This window comes from Ictalurus punctatus, chromosome 12 (assembly GCF_001660625.3).
Source record: "Ictalurus punctatus breed USDA103 chromosome 12, Coco_2.0, whole genome shotgun sequence".
Classification (NCBI taxonomy): Eukaryota; Metazoa; Chordata; class Actinopteri; order Siluriformes; family Ictaluridae; genus Ictalurus; species Ictalurus punctatus.
Window position 1 is genome coordinate 19,840,803 of NC_030427.2, and position 17,908 is coordinate 19,858,710.

General features: G+C 36.4%; 1 protein-coding gene across 2 annotated transcripts in view; it reads left to right on the forward strand.

Annotated features, from left to right (window-relative positions):
- Positions 1 to 5,811: 5,811 nt before the first annotated feature.
- The window catches only part of ing4 (inhibitor of growth family, member 4), a 12,508-nt gene continuing 411 nt past the window's right edge, over positions 5,812 to 17,908 (forward strand). The window contains exons 1-8 of one of the 2 annotated variants that reach the window (XM_017482417.3): positions 5,812 to 6,108; positions 10,034 to 10,105; positions 10,188 to 10,354; positions 12,809 to 12,908; positions 13,036 to 13,150; positions 13,291 to 13,435; positions 14,360 to 14,421; positions 14,553 to 17,908. The exon at positions 14,553 to 17,908 is cut by the window's right edge and continues 411 nt beyond it. In XM_017482417.3, coding sequence (XP_017337906.1) covers positions 6,072 to 6,108; positions 10,034 to 10,105; positions 10,188 to 10,354; positions 12,809 to 12,908; positions 13,036 to 13,150; positions 13,291 to 13,435; positions 14,360 to 14,421; positions 14,553 to 14,592 — 738 coding nt within the window. In that variant the 5' untranslated portion in view covers positions 5,812 to 6,071 and the 3' untranslated portion in view covers positions 14,593 to 17,908. Of the gene's footprint in view, positions 6,109 to 10,033; positions 10,106 to 10,187; positions 10,355 to 12,808; positions 12,924 to 13,035; positions 13,151 to 13,290; positions 13,436 to 14,359; positions 14,422 to 14,552 lie in introns of both variants that reach the window. The other variant, XM_017482416.3, reaches the window with a different exon arrangement.

Here is a 17,908-nt window from a genome sequence, read left to right on the forward strand (position 1 = left end):
TTCACAACAAATTGTAACAAAAATATGTTTATCTTACCCTAATAATGTCAGTTATGCAACCATTTGTGGTGTTTTACATGTTAGATAGTAATACTGTAGTTAATACAGGCTAATTAGACAGCATTCGCTATTTGTCTTCAGATCAGCCTGCCTATACTTGAAGATTCTTTTAAAAGGTCTTAAAACCAAAAAAATTGCTGCATTTTGCAGCAATCATGTACTAATATTATCAACATGAATCTAAGCAAAATTGAGAGAAAGTGCTGTTAATATGATCAGAAATTTGCCAGATTTACATTTTAACATTCAAACTGGTTTGAGTTGTATAGTTGGAAATAAAACGTTAATGTCATCGTTAGATAAATATGATGGTGCAAAGTCTGTAAAATTAACTTCTGCTTCAATTTGTGCTCTTAATTTAAAAAAAAAAAAGTATTCTGTACAATAAAATTGCATTCCTCCAAAAACAAAATGATTAAATACTTATTTTAAAGACGTATGCAAATTGTTACTATTTTAGTAAAATAGAACAAATGGCCTTCAAGATATTGACCAGTACCCCAGGGGACAAAAATTAATGGCCAGGTCTTAGAAGACTACACTCAGTGTACTGAGGACTCAGTTACTAATACTTTATATTTACTATATACTGTATATACACTATATATTTAGATCTCAGAGTAGCTTTTGATACATGCAGTTTTAATAGGCTCAGTAAATGGACTGGAATTTCCAGATCTGCTTTCGGCTGGTTTTCATCATACCTGTCCAATAGATTGTTTAAGGTATCGATCGGTGGCTTCTCATTCTCAGTGCCATCAATCACTAGTGGAATTCCCCAGGGTTCTATGCTCAAGCCTGTGTGGTTTGTTTTATATATGCTACCATTTGGAAATATAATCCCTTTTTTCTCTGTCAGCTAAGCCTGCATAAATTATCCTTACTGTTGGACTGTAAAACTGAAGTCCTTTTCATTGGACCAAAGAGGTTCTTGAACTTCCCACACTCTTCCCTTAGTGCTCACATGCCTTATGCTAGGCCTGCCTCTAGAAACTAAGGAGCAATTTTTGACCTGGGTCTGAGTTTTACACAGCATATATAACTGACTTTAAACGGTTTAATAAATTATAAAGCATCACATGGTCTTGCCCTTGAATCTGTTAGTGAACTTTTAACTCAGTACTCTCCTGCTAGACTTCATCAAGCCTAGTCCTGTTGGCTGTTCCAGTGTCCCATCTGGTGACTAAAGGTGACTGCTGGGCCCCAAAACTCCAAATAGCAGTTCAGGGTATTCAGTCTTGTTGGAGAAGATGCAGCAGGTGCTTGAGAGAGTACTACATACTGATTAGTACTACATACTGTGGGGTGTCACTCTTGGTCTACAACCAAGTGGTGAAATGTTCTTAAACTTTTGTGCAAGCCACAGATTGTCAATATCAAACACAGTTTGTTCACGCACAATTTTGCACATAAGTGTACTTGTTTCCAGAGCACCCTGGGAAAAGATCAATGATCCATTTTGTGATTGCATCATCAGACTGGAGGAAATATGTTCTGGACACTTGGGTAAAGAGTGGAGCAGAGCTGTCAACTGATTAACCCTTGGTGGTGAATTGGATTTGTTGCATACTGTAGGTTGCTGGCCAGATATACCTGGTTAACCAACAAAAATCTACCGGGTTGCTTGGGAGCCTCTAACAGAAGCTTCACTGGGAAGTGAATGTAACACCTCTGACAGGACTCCGCCCATTTACCGAGTGAGGTCAGAGACATTAAGTCTGAAGGGACCATGCTCAAGTCCTCAATGGAAGAGGCAAGTAAAAGAAGATGTGGCTGAAAGGCTGTCACTGCCTGTCATTGCAGTAAGTCATTTTATGTCGTTTTTTTGCCATTCTTGTATATATCTTTGTGACGGCGGTGCTACAGACCGTGCACATCAAAGGATTATCACTCCTCGCATGGCTGCTGAAATGGTGCTGAAAGGACAGCTCTGCTTCAGCACCCCCCGGTGTTTTGGACAGCACGGCAGCACGTGGCTATAAGGCGGGGCGGCAGATTTACACATGGCTGGAAGAAAATGAAATGCATTGGCAGCTCTCCACACTCCGGGAGATGACAGCGGAGTATGAAAGGGGGCCTCAGAGACAGCCAGGTGAGTGTGTTCTCTACATACCATTATGCTGATACCTATTTCTTTGTCCCCCACAGACAACGAACATTTAGAGGACGACAGCACTCCCTGGCTGACTCCCACCACGTCATTGCCTTCCAGCCGATGAGATCACTGACTGGATCACATCACAGCCTCACACAGCCTACTCAGCCTCACACTCCATGTCTTGGCCTTTTCACTCCCCCACTCCTATCCCAAGCCACCTCAAGCCATAAAATATACACCAAGTTTTTGCTCATTCTGGTTTCCTGTGTGTCTGTGCTTTGCCTCTTTCAGCACAGAGTTGCTACAAGCTTATATACACTAAAATGATTTGTTGTTTCTCCAAGACCATGATGCAACATATAACAATACAGTAGCAATTTTACAGGACTACCAAAAGTGCAGACACATGATGGTGTGAGACATGTGCAAAATATATAGTAAATGCATGGGACAATTAATACGCAGTACAGCTAAAAGACAGAACAGTGGACAAAAGAACAGTGGTGTATGGGAGAACCAATGAAAACAATTGCCTGTAAACTATTGACTGTTGAAGAGAAGTGTTGCAGCAATTTCAGATGACAGATAGCAACAAAAAGAAAGTGTCTCATAACAGTGCCGTGATGGTAGGTGATGGGGGCAGCAGTGTATCAAGTGCCTCAGGGAAGCTGTTGTGGAATCTGGTGATGGCACAAATCCCCTGGTAACTTTTGCCAGATGGTAGGAGGGTGAAGAGTCAATAGAGGGTGGGAGGGGTCATCCACAATGATTATGATGATGAGCCTTTATTTGTCACATATACATTGCATACCCCAGCATGTTAGGAAGTTGGTGTCAGAGCACAGGGTCAACCAGCAGAGAGGGTTAAGGGCCTTGCTCAAGGGCCCAACAGTGGCAGCTTGGCAGTGCTGGGGTTTGAACCCCCGACCTTCTGATCAGTAACCCAGAGCCTTAACCTTTTGTCAAGCCACCACTGCTCACCATCAAGCCACCACTGCCAATGCTGGTGGCCTTGCAGATGCAATGTTTGTGATAAGAGGCATTCATGGCTGAAGAAAAAGGTCCTCTCACCCAGCTAACAAAATGATGTTCTAAAAATGTTTTGCTAATGTTCCCATTAAGTTATGAAAACTCATTATTTTCTCTGAACATTCAAAACGTAGAGTTTAAAAAGAAATGTTTTAATAACTTTTTTCTTGGTTATGTGAACGTTGAAAACATTTGAGAAAACAACGTTCCCTTTTATCATTTTGTAAATGTCAAGAGAACGTTATTTCTGAATGTTCTCTGAATATTCAAAACATCCAGTTTTTCAAGTGTTTTAAGAATGTTTTTTTTTTCTTGGTTATGTGAACAGTAAAGAAAATGCTATGAGAACTTTCTCTTTTATCTCTTTGCAAACATCCTTCAAACGTTCCCCCTGGAATATCGCTTATGTTCATGTTTATATTAATTCAAATGATAAAAATAAGTAAAACATAAGCAATTAATTTCTTACAGCCACAGGTATGGATTTCAAATCAACAAAAATTTGAAGTACCAAAAACTGACACAAGTCAGTCATTTTTCATCATTAATAATGTGTATTTTTGTTTACGGTTTATCCAGAGCATACAGTTTAGTTAGTATAGTTAATATAGTTTAAGTGCATTATAATATACATTTAAATTACAAAAATAACTTATAGGACTTTACTTTAAGATTCACATTTTAGTACGCTGTAGTAGTACACTAAACAAACTGTAAGAATCTCAGTGAAGTTCACAATCCAACACATGGAATCAAAAAGAGCAAAGCTTACATTTACTAAACCAAAAACACAACCCCAAGTTAAACAAGAACACATACATACATCTAGACAAACTAGTCCAATCCAACAAGACCTGTTTAAAACAACACCACAGAAACAGAAAACACCACAAAATTAAATGTGTTCTGTAAATATAAACTGTTTCATATGGAGTTTCAAACATCTGATTCCTGCAGGATTTCACTGGGACTGAAAGCCTCGAAAGTAAACCATCTATCCAATCATGAAAACTTCTCCAAGATAACAGGCATAAACTTGGTTTGCTGTTGGACGTTCGATATTTGCAGACATGTGGAAATTAAGGGACCATCTCTAAAGTTACTTTCGACATTGTTATACACGGTTCTAACTTCAATAGCATTTGAAGGGAATGACGTACAGTCACAAAACCAACTGTAAAGTGTTCATCTAGGTGTCAGGTGCACACCTTTTAGATTTTTGATATTTATTAAAATGAGCTATTAAATCACATTTAAATTAGACATGTATTTCACTACCAAATGGGCCCATACACAAAATATGCCATTATTTAAAACTCAATAGCATTTGAAGGGAATAACGTACAGTCACACAACCAACTGGAAAGTGTTCATCTAAATGTCAGGTATGATGAACACCTTTTAGATTGTTGTTATTTATTAAAATGAGCTATTAAATCATATGTAAATTAGATATGAATTTCACTACAGAATGGGCCCATACACAAAGTATACCATTATTTAAAGCTCAATAGCATTTGAAGGGAATGATGTACAGTCACAAAACCAACTGTAAAGTGTTTGACTATGTGTCAGGTATGACGCACACCTTTTTGATTTTTGATATTTAACCCTACAATGCATGAACTAAAAAAACCTTCACGAATGCATAAAGAGGGTCAAAATGACCCGTACTGGATTGAACGGTTTTCTTCAAAAAATAGATGTCTTATTGATTAAATTTTATATATATATATATATATATATATATATATATATATATATATATATATATATATATATATGTATATATATATATATATATATGTGTGTGTGTATATATATATATATATATATATATATATATATATATATATATATATATATATATACACACACACACACACACACACACACACACATATAGTATCTCACAAAAGTGAGTACACTCCTCACATTTTTGTAAATATTTGATTATATATGTTAATGTGACAACACTGAAGAAATGACACTTTGCTACAATGTAAAGTAGTGAGTGTAGAGCTTGTATAACACTGGTAATTTGCTGTCCCCTCAAAATAACTCAACACACAGCCATTAATGTCTAAACCGCTGGCAACAAAATTGAGTACACCCCTAAGTGAAAATGCCCACCTAAAAGGTGTGCATCATACCTGACAGCTAGATGAACACTTTACAGTTGGTTTTGTGACTGTACGTCATTCCCTTCCAATGCTATTGAGCTTTAAATTATGGCATATTTTGTGTATGAGCCCATACAGTAATAAAATACATGGCAATATTTATACATGATTTAATAGTTTATTTTGTTAAATATCAAAAATCTAAAAGGTGTGCATTATAGCTGACACCTAGATGAACACTTTCCAGTTGGTTATATGACTGTAAGTCATTCCCTTCAAATGCTATTGACGTTAGAAACGTGTTTAACAATGTCGTACGTAACTTTAGAGACGGTCCCTTAATTTCCGCATTTATGCGAATATCGAACGTCCAACGTCAAACCAACTTTATTCCAGTTCCAAGATAACCAGTTAAGTAACCAACCATCACTCTCCCGTTTTTGTGCGCAAGAAAAAAGAAAAAAGAAAACCTTTATGGCCTCTCCGGGCTTCCGTAACACCTGCATTAGCCAATCACTGACTCGCTGGTCAGTGATTCTATGATGATATTCGATTCTCAATATATCTACCCTTTCCAGGCCATACGACAACGCGCAGTTATCTCTAACCACTCAGTCCGGCTAAATTAATCAAGGTTATTGTAGGTGCCCTTGAAGAAATTTGTAAATTTGGCATACGTAGTTTTTTTTTTTAAATCTCGGATTTGTTGAGCAACATACAAAACACGGAGCCCGGAACAACTTTTGTTTGTGTTTTCCAAGATGGCGGCCGGAATGTATCTGGAGCACTATCTGGACAGTAAGCCTATTGTCTTGATTTGCCTGCAAAGTGTTTTAAAGCGAATAGGTTAATACACTTCAGACATTACGATAATATAGAATTATAATATTACAATAAACACAGCACTGTCCACTCTTTCAGATCAGGAAACTGTTAGCTTGATAGGGAGGTAACGCTATTCATAGTGTTAGCGAGAAAGCTAGTCAGCATAGCTTATGAGAGTGTTTATTCTCTGTGCTTTTTGTTGTTGTTATATTTTTAATAATTCGTGTGGCTTGTACCGTAAGATATTAGCTATGTTCTCGATCAGCTCAAACTGTCGCAACTATTTAAATGGTCAAGTCGTTAAAGCGGTTAAATATTACTTAATAATAGAACGAAGTGAAATGGTTTCCTCTATTGAATATATAATGCACTACATGAGCTGCTAAAACCAGTATTTTATACCCTGTGCAGTCTGCCTCACTAGGGAATAGGGAGTGGTTTTATATTTAGCCCGGTTTGCAACTCGAGCTAGCCAGCTAGTATTTCAGCAATACCACCATCACTTCCTTTCCTGCGGGGGAAAAAAAACATCAAAGAAAGTCTAATGGTTTCCACTACAAATACCATTACAAGCCATTAGCTGTTAACCATTAAAACTATTATCATTATTGTTCCTTAATGGTAACCACTAGACATAACACTGCACCAACAGAAGGCAACAAGTTACCAGTAGAGACCCACAGGAACCATTAAAGCCGATGCAATTCCCATTATGACCATTAAAACCATTACAAATTCCCTGAGGGTTTCTCTTTTTTTCAGCAAGGTTTAAACATCTTGGACCATGAAAATATCTTAAAAGTACCATAATATATTGTATAAAATGTCGAATTTATCTGTCTGATTCTTGGGCCAACAAAATTCACCCCAATCAGAAAGAACTGCTTTCCTTCCTTATTCATGTTTCATGCACAGTGTGCTCCAAAAGTCTCCATACTGTAGGAGACTATGTGCACCAGCACACACGTTGATTGTGCCTTCGTCAGTGGAGGTTCGTGTTACAGATGTCCACTTCTTCTCAGTTGGTCCGCAGCACTTCCAGTCTTTTTGAATTTAAGTTTGACGACAGTGTCGCATGTGTGTGTGATATGCTTGCCAAGTTTCTTGTTAAAGTCCATTATGACCTTGTGACAACTGGTGCTTGTTTTGAAAAGTTTTTAAGGGAATACGTTGAAGGTCTGGAATTGAGACGGAAGTGATTCAGTGACTGGGTTGATGCTCCTTTCCTGCATGACTTCACATAGGTGGAACGATCTCTAATTTCGTTGCATCAGTAATTTGCCACTGTTATCCACTGACCCTGCCTTATTAGAGTTATTTTCACCTTACATTAACATAATGGGTCTCTAATGGATTTATCCGCAAATCGTGCATACAAGCATTTAAACAAGAAATTTGGTATTCATGAAAATCCTGAACAAAAAGTACATTTCATCCTGTAAATTCTGAAGGGGAAAAAACCCCTTCATATTCTACGCATGCTACTGAGTGTATGTAAATTTACATGTAAGACTAAGAAATTCAGTAAACTTCAGTTGATCTCAAAAGTTAAATCACAAACTAAGTGGCTGAAATTAAATACTGCGCCAATCAATAATCTATCATTTTGCTTTGAAATATCTTGATACAGATGTATTTAATTAATAAATAGCTACATTTGCATTGGTAAAAGTTGCCGCCTCCGATCTTCCTGTCCTCCATATTTATTTTTCTTTTGTGTTCTATCGCCGTCTCACGGTGGAGTATGGGAAATGATGCGGTGGCGTGTGTACATCTGATGTACACTTGAAATCAGAGTGCATTGTGGGTATAATTGAGTGAGTGAATGAATGTAGGGAATGAAGTTGTTCACTCAGAATTTGGACAACGCTACAAAATGGCCTACACCCTATATAGTGCACTATATAGGACATAAGGATCGGTTTCAGACACAGAATCAATCTGTATTGTTGTTGGCATATGTGAGTCACACATCTACCTTTTTGAGAAGTTTTTTTTCTGCCTTTTACTCATTTCAGTCAACTTTTCAGTCGAGTTTTGTGGGCATCACCAAATGCATGCTAGATGTGCCATGCGGGCACCTGGTCATTTACAGGTGATTGGGCATTTGCAAGGCACTGTATGTCCCATAAAAGTATTCATGCCCTTGGCATTTTTCCTATTTTGTTGCATTACAACCTGTAACTTACATGGATTTTTATTTGGATTTCATGTATCGGACATACATAAAATAGTACAAACTGGTGAAGTGAAATGGAAAAAATAACCTGTTTTTAAAATTTCTTTAAATTAAATTAGAAATGGAAAAGTGGTGCATGCATATGTATTCACTCCCTTTGCTATGAAGCCCCAAAATAAGATCTGGTGCAACCAAAGTGTTGTTTTGTCTTTCAGATTGTGGTGACATTTTGGTGGCCCAAGATGTTTTAACTCTTCAAACAGTGGTCTGAACATTGGCCAGTGTATGAAGATTGTGATTTAGCCTATACAGTATATTATGATACTTTTAAAGATAGAGAAGTCCAAGATGTTTTTTTTTTGTTTTTTTTTTTTTAAAGCATGGTAAACAGTGGTATGAACATTGGTTCTTATAAGAACATTAGGCATATTATGCAAAACATTATGATCCTTTTAAGGGTGAAAATCCAGGATTCAAAACATTTTCCCAATTCATACTAACACAAAAAGCAATTAAAAGCTTTTAAAACACTACCTGAGTTTTAAAAGGGTGCTCTACAGATGCTGTATCATATCTGCAATTGTGCAGTGGTTTATTTATTTATTTATTTATTTATTTATTTATTTGCAAGCTTTTACATGTAGTCTGGAAGATATGTACAAGATGATTTAAACAAAACAGCAGCAATGGATTAAGTCATGGCTTTAGAAGAAGTGTATAAAATCACTGAGAAATATCGGTCAATTTATAGACACTGTTCTCCATGACAATAGATCCAGGGGGTGGGAGCTATGTGAACACAGGTGGGAATCATTCACATGTCGAACCCAATACCTAATCATAAGAGACCTAATCTTGGAGGGGAAAAAAGACCATTTTGACCTAATGCATCTTTTAAGGTAGAATGGTGAATTTGAATAAGAAGATGCGAATAGAAGAAGAAACCTTCAGTCTCATCTTGATATAACAAGGACGAAGCTATTCTGTACACTATTCCAGCATTTTTCTCTTTTCATTGACTACTGCAGAAACACCCGGCTTTCATAGCTTTAATTAATATCTGGACCTTGGACAATCTTACTTTGATACCTATTTAATAATATTCCATTGTTGTATATGTGAACGTGTTTTTATTTAGTGCATTTCCCTATATTTGTAGTTGTGGCATGAACGGATGCTCAGTCATGGCAAACAGTTTTCACCAACTCCATGTCATTAATGTCGCGAACGCTTCCCACATGTCCGTCACTGTCTACTTTTAAGCTTTTATGATAAATCCTTTGACTTATTTTTATTTGCCTTAAAAGGTCAAACATACAGAATAGTAGAGGTTGAGTGGTTACTGATACCGATAACTAAGTTGGGCAGGACCGGCTGATAACCAAATAGTCAACCGATAGTTTTTCAAATTGATACTGAATGAAAACACTCAAAGTAAAATATTGCTGAACGTTATTACAAAAACAAACAGTACTGACTGCACCATGAAAATGTACTGTACTGTTTTAAATGAAATAAATATAATGTAATAACTAAATAAATAAATGATATACATCCAAACTGAACCAAAAAGTAACAGTCCAAATATCGTATAAATAGAGGTGTTCAAAATTAATCAAAAACGCTTCAAATTACACCACAAATATTTGTCAGTGATTATGCTATCTCGCATAAGAAAGTTGGATTTTGTGTTTTGACGCTTTCTTTTTGTATCTTTAGGTATAGAGAACCTTCCCTTTGAGCTTCAAAGGAATTTTCAGCTCATGCGAGACTTGGACCAGCGAACTGAGGGTAAAGCGTGGCAGCAACTGTTGGTTAGAATGACACAATGGTTACTTTTACTCACATATTTATTGTTGTTGTTGCTTTTTAGATCTGAAGGGACAGATTGATTCTCTAGCTCGTGACTACACGGTAAATGCCCGGACCCTGTCCTCAGAGCAGAAACTGTCTCTCCTGAGGCAGATCCAGCAGTCCTATGGGAAGTGCAAAGAGTTTGGAGATGACAAGGTCCAGCTGGCCATGCAGACGTACGAGATGGTCTGTTTGATTTCATGGAACTACATTAATAATCGCACAGTAGCATAAAATCTTATTTATAAACATGGATTGTAAGGCTGAGCATGTCAGTTATGTCCCAGTTCTCCTTTCTGAGATAAAGTCTATGTCCTGATATTTATAACTTTTTTATTAATAATTACTAATTGAATGGAAGCAGCTGATGTAAAAGAAAGTACTTAATCTTTAAAATGACATATTTTTAATCCGACTTTGTATCATACAAATTTCTTATGTATTGTAATATTTCGCTCACCCCTAATGGATACTATATTGCACTGTAGTCCTTAACATTCCTTTCTACATGTTGAAATGCTCCTTATATAGGTGATATGAAATGTGCCACAATTTCATATTGTAGCAACATTGAAGAATACTACTTTTTATTTATGTTGCAGCTTTTATATATGATGCCCTCCATTAATATTGGCACCCTTGGTAAATATGAGCCAAGAAGTCTGTGAAAAACGGTCTTTATTGTTTAACCTTTTGATCTTTTGTTCAAAAAATTCACAAATACTCTGCTCTCATGGATATTAAACAATTGCAAACAAAACACAGGTGTGTATATATATATATATATATATATATATATATATATATATATATATATATATATATATATATATATATATATATATATATATATATATATATATATATATATATATAATATAATATAAATAAAAAGCTTTGTTAAATATAGGTGGTCAACAATTATTGGCACCCCTATGAATTCATATGAGAGAAATATATTTGAAGTCTATTCCCATTTGATATTTTACTATGTGGCTATAAGAAAATTGCATAAGCATTGATAATGGCCATTGCCACCATCAGGGCAATAATTAAGAAGTTCCAGTCAACTGGAAATGTTATGAATCAACCTGAAATTGGACGTGTCTCTACATTGTCTCAACACACTGTGAAGAGGACGGTTCAAGTGGCCAAAAAATCTCCAAGGATCACAGCTGGAGAATTGCAAAAGTTAGTTGTGTCTTGGGGTCAGAAAGTCTCTAAAAAATCTGAAGTCACCTACATCACCACAAGTTGTTTGGAAGAGTTTCAAGAAAAAACTCTCTACTCTGATCCAAAAACAAACTCAAGCATCTTCAGTTTGCCAGACACTACTGGAACTTCAAATGGGATCGGGGTCACATGAAACCAAAATAGAGCTTTTTGGCAATAAACACCAGAGGTGGTTTTGTTGCACACAGAGAGGTAGCCATATGGAAAAGTACCTCATGCCCACAGTTAAATATGGTGCTGGCTCTTTAATGATTTAGGGCTGTTCTTCTGTTAGAGGACCTGGACATTTTGTTAGGATGCATGGCATCATGGACTCAAATATCAACAGATATTAAATGAAAACCTCACTGCCTCTGCCAGAAAGCTTAAAATGGGTCGTGGTTGGATCTTCCAGCAGGACAATGATCCAAAACATACATCAAAATCAACACAAAAATGGTTTACTGACCACAAAATCAAGGTCCTGCCATGGCCATCCCAGTCTCCTAAAAAGTGTGTGTGTGTGAAAAGCATATCAAAGTGCATTCAGCGATGTGCAAAAATGTACTAAAAATGCTCAAATATCCCTTCCCTGTTAACCTCTGTTTGGAGAACAATAGATGCATCTTAGAGTTTACTGACATCTATTAAAATAACCATGTTATGATTGAACAGTCAGGGACACTGTAACCGTATAACCTGCGGTTACTGCCGAAATAAGCTAAACTGTGTGGTGCGACATAACATTACATACATCGTAACCTACATTTTTGTTACAACCAAAATACAGGAATTGTGTTAGTTTAGGGAAATTACTAATTGTTAAACTTGTACTAAATTAGTAAATTTTTAAAAAGTAATTTTTTAACTTTACATCTAGAAGTCAAGCTATAGTGGATGTTACCGATACTGATAACAATCTTGGACAGTACCTGCTGATAAATCGAACGTAACAGTACTGACTGTACCATGAAAATGTACTATACTTTTTTAAATGTTATAAATTTCAAATAAATATATATGATAACTATAAATATATAAAGTAAATAAAAGATCAACCAAAAAGTAAGACTGCAAATAGAGACGTCCGAAATGAATAAAAAAAACACTTCGAATAACAGCTGGTTATTTGTCAGGCCTCTTTGCCTCTAGAGGCCCCTCTTGTACTGTGTAACAGCGGACCCTTCTCAGCCACTCCCGCAACAGACGCAACCGCGAAATACTGTCGGTGTGGGTTTTTGCCGATAATCTATATTTCCAGCAATCAGTATCGGTGACGATTAGTCGGTTGAACTCTCTTTATGACCTGTATACTGTGTTCTCTTGTTCTTTATATAGTTAAAGGCTAAATCTGTTTAATAATTTATGCTGGGTTTTTTTTTGCCTTACTGCATTATAGGTCTGAGTAATTCTGTTTGCTTTTTTAAGGTGGATAAACACATCCGGAGGCTGGACACAGACTTGGCCCGTTTTGAGGCGGACCTCAAAGAAAAGCAGATAGAAAGCACAGACTACGATTCTACCTCCAGTAAGGGAAACAAGAGTAAGCGCTAATCATTATGCGTGTAGCCCCAGCCTGATTGTCTGTTGTATGTAATGGTTAATGCAGTAAAATGTTCATTTATTTATAATTGTAAATAATCATTTGTTCGAAGGTGACCTTCGGGTGCCTAAGGAAAAAAAGGTGTCTCGCACCAGGTCAAAGGTCAAGAACTCTGATGATGACTGTAGTCCTAAGAGTGGCCAGAAGAAAGTCAAGCTAATGCAAACGTAAGATGGCAACACAAGATGATGGGTTTTTGGTTCTAAGTTTATTACTCTTTTTCTGTTGCATTTGTACACTAGGAATTATCATCGTTCAAATCTTAAAAAAAAAAAAAAAAAAGAGTCACTTTTTCATTCTCATGCAGAACTGAGTTCTCCTCCCCGGCTGTGAATTTTGGCAACGTTCACCCCTCAGATGTGCTGGACATGCCAGTGGACCCAAATGAGCCAACGTACTGTCTGTGCCACCAGGTCTCCTATGGAGAGATGATTGGCTGTGACAACACTGATGTGAGTTAAATGTTTACACATTAGATGACTCGTTTTGCATAGTTTTATCTATGTTTTGTTCCCAGTTAATCGCTCATGTTATTCATTAGATGCCTGAATCCTTTCTTATTTTGTAGTTATGTCTTCCTTTACAAATGTAATGGCAATTTAAAGATCTGCAAATTTGTCTGTGACATGAATTGTATTGTGCAGTATATTGGCAGACAGCATTAAACTAAGATTAGAGGTCGAGCAATAGTGGATTTTACTGATAATGATAACTAAATAGGGCAGGACCTGCCGTTGACCGATTAATCAACTAAGTAGTTTTTAATATTGATACTGAATGAAAACATAACACAACACTCAAAGTAAAATATTGGTGAACTTTATTGCAGAAATAAACTGTAATGACTGCACCATGAAAATGTAGGATACTTAAAAGAAAATATATATATATATATATATATATATATATATATATATATATATATATATATATATATATATATATATATATATATAAAACTTAAATAAAAGATATACCTCCAAACTGAACCAAAATGTAACACTCCAAATAAAAACAGAGATGTCCAAAATGAATCCAAAAACACTTCAAATGACACAACAAAATTAGTCAGTGAGATATTTTGCATATAGAGGCAGCTCTCGTACTGTATAATGACGGCGGACCCTTCTCAGCCGCTCCCGTAATGGACGCAACCGGGAAACACTATAGGAGTGGATTTTTGCCAATAACCGATAGTTCCAGCAATCAGTCATCGTGACAGTGCAATCTCTCTGTGAAAATATTTTCAAAGACACTACATATCAATTTCAAATACAGGACTTTTTATTGACCGTTAAACTTTGATATCATAAAGGAAAAATTGGGCATAGACCTCAGAGTTCAGAAATGATTTGTGTGTGTATTTGTCTCTACAGTGCTCCATTGAGTGGTTTCACTTTGCTTGTGTGGGCCTGACCACCAAGCCCAGGGGAAAATGGTGAGTGGTCATGTGACTTGAAACTGTACCTCCTGAACATTTATAGTATGAGAAGGTTGAATTGTTTTTGGCATTTATTTATTTATGTATTTGTGTGTTAAATTTATTTATTTATTTTGTTACCCGTATAGGTACTGCCCAAGATGTTCACAGGAGCGTAAGAAGAAGTGAACATTCTTTTGGGGGGGGGGATGGAATATGGCAGAGAATGAGGTAGAAAGAAAAGGAAATGAGGTGCAAAGTGCCTCCCCCAAACTCTCTATAGACACTAATATAGATTCATGCTCTGCTTAATCTGGTGCTTGCCCTCCTCCCTTCTATCCTCACTTTCTTCTCTCTCTACAACAGAAAGTAGGGATGACAGATGGACGAAGGAGCTGTAGTTATAACTGTAGCTTAATTTATGGTTCCAGTAATGAGCGTTACTTGTATTTTTGTTACTTTGCTTTTTATATACTTTATTTTTTGGTTTTAAGTGGTTGTTGTATTGTTTGGTTGCTTTTTAAAATTATATATATTTTCTTTGTATAGTTACTCAAACACAGCAGTAGATAAAATCAGGGAGCATGACACTCAGTCTTTAAGTAAGATATCTACTAGGCGTCCTTACTTGCTGTTCTTTACCAAACGGTTTTGAGTCAAACACTGGCACAAGGTGATCCTATCCGAACGAAAGTTCTTAGAGACTGTTATTTAAACTCTGACATTCTCAGTTAAATTTTCATTCCTTTTTTTTTTTTTCTTTCAGTATTGGACATGTGTGTCTAGTTTAGCTACCTTTCCACACATGGGTCACTTTGGGGGATATCCTGAGCTTCACAGCGAGTTTGATACTTGGCACACAATGCACATAAACCAGTGACTTTCAATTGTAGGTTGCTAAAACACATTTCAGGTTTATTCCACAACTAGCTGCTGTGAAAAGAAATTTCCTCTGGTGCTCATAATTGTTCACTATTAAACGAACTGAACTTTCCAGGATTGAACGGCTAGCATTAACACAAAACGGTGATGAGATGCTGGATAGAGCGGTTTTACATTGTGACCTTGCATTCCCGTAACAATGCTTCTAGGTTCCTTTGCGTATTAACCCCACTGTATTACAATACAAGCTGCGAAAACAGATCAACAGTTGTATTTGACCTCTAATGCCGACTTTTATATGATGTTTGACTGGATTTTGGTGCTCTTGCAGATATTAAACAGGTGATTGCTTAAATGGGATGAAAGTAATTGTTACACTCATATTAATCTCTCCATCACGTGGATGGTGCCAGAGGTTAAGGTGCTGTTGTCCATAGATCACAACCTCGATTTAAAACTTGGCTTCAATATTTAATATGTTATTTGCTAACACTTTATTCGAAGGGTACCTACTTAGGGTCTTTAACACATTCATAAGCTATGCATAAATATTTTATAAAGCAGTTCTGGATGGAGCGCTTATGAAAGGCTTGTATCAAAACTCGTGGTTTTGTGTGACTTGTGTTTTGTTTTTGTTTTTTTACATATAAGAGAGAAGAGACTAAACTTTCCTTATCTTTAATTATTATGCGTAGACTCAAAACGTTACTGTATTTATTTATTTTTCACCCTAATGTTGATTATTCTTTTTTTTTTTTTATTAATAGGACATTGAAAAAGGTGTAGACATTCTACAGAGCAGTGTTATAAATACAGTGGTGCTTGAAAGTTTAAACTTGAACCCTTTAGAATATTGTATCTGTATAAATATGAGCTAAAACAATATCAGATTTTCACACAGGTCCTAAAAGTAGATGAAGAGAACCAAATTAAACAAATGAGACAAATATTATACTTGGTCATTTAGTTATTAAGGAAAATTATCCAATATTACATATCTGTGAGTGGCAAAAGTAACTGAACCTTTGCTTTCAGTATCTGGTGTGAACCCCTTGTGCAGCAATAACTGCAACTTAACATTTTCAGTAACTGTTGTTCAGTCCTGCACATCGGCTTGGAGGAATTTTAGCCCATTCCTCAGTACAGAACAGCTTCAACTCTGGGATGTTGGTGGGTTTCCTCACATGAACTGCTTGCTTCAGGTCCTTCCACAACATTTCTATTGAATTAAAGACAGGACTTTGACTTGACCATTCCAAAACATTAACTTTATTCTTCTTTAACCACTCTTTGTATAACGATTTGTGTGCTTAGAGTTGTTGTCCTGCTATGTGACCCACTTTCTCTTTAGATTCAGTTCATGGACACATCCTGACATTTTCCTTTACAATTCGCTGGTATAATTCAGAATTCATTGTTCCATCAATGATGGCAAGTCGTCCTGGCCCAGCTGCAGCAAAACAGGCCCAAACCATGATACTACCACCACCAGGTTTCACAGATGGGATAAGGTTCTTATGCTGGAATGCAGTGCTTTCCTTTCTCCAAACTTAATGCTTCTCATTTAAATCAAAAGTTATATTTTGGTCTCATCTGTCCACATACATTTTGCCAATGGTTTTCTGGCTTGTCCACGTGATCTTTAGCAAACTGCAGATGGTCAGCAATGTTCTTTTTGGACATCAGTGGCTTTCTCCTTGCAACCCTGCCATGCACACCATTGTTGTTCAGTGTTGATGGTGGACTCATGAACGTTAGCATTAGCCAATGTGAGAGAGGCCTTTAGTTGCTAAGAAGTTACACTGGGTTCCTCTGTGACCTCGTGGACTATTACATGTCTTGTTCTTGGAGTGATCTTTGTTGGTCTCTACTCCTGGGGAGATTAGCAATGGTCTTGAATTTCCTCCATCTGTACACAATCTGTCTGACTATGGATTTTGTGGAGTCCAAACTCCTTAGAGATGGTTTTGTAACCTTTTCCAGCCTGATGAGCTTCAACAACTTTTTATGAAATACTCAGAAATCTCCTTTATTCATGCCATGATACACTTCCACAAACGTGTTGTAAAGCTCAGACTTTGATAGATCCCTGTTCTTTAAATAAAACAGGATGCTCACTCTCACCTGATTGTCATCCCATTGATTGAAAACACCTGACTCTAATTTCACCTTCAAATTAACTGCTAATCCTAGAGGTTCACATACTTATGCCACTCACAGATGTTATATTGGATCATCTTTCTCAATAAATAAATGACAAAGTATAATAATATTTTTTGTCTTTGTTTCATTGGGTTTCCTTTATTTACTTTTAGGATTTGTGTGAAAATCTGATGTTCCAAGTCATTTATGCAGATATATAGAACATTCTAAAGGGTTCACAAACTTTCAAGCATCGTTGTACAAATTTAAGTACCACTGTAGCTTTAAGGCATTAAAATAATTTGTTTTTCCCTGACAGGGTCATCATAAATATGTAAAGTTGTTCTGGAACAATTCTTTATAATAGTTACAAATGCAAATTGAACCACAAATGAAACACTTCAGTTAAAGCAGATGCAGTATTATATACTCCTAACAAAAAGATGAAAGGTGGACACTAAATAAGACTAAATAAGAATTG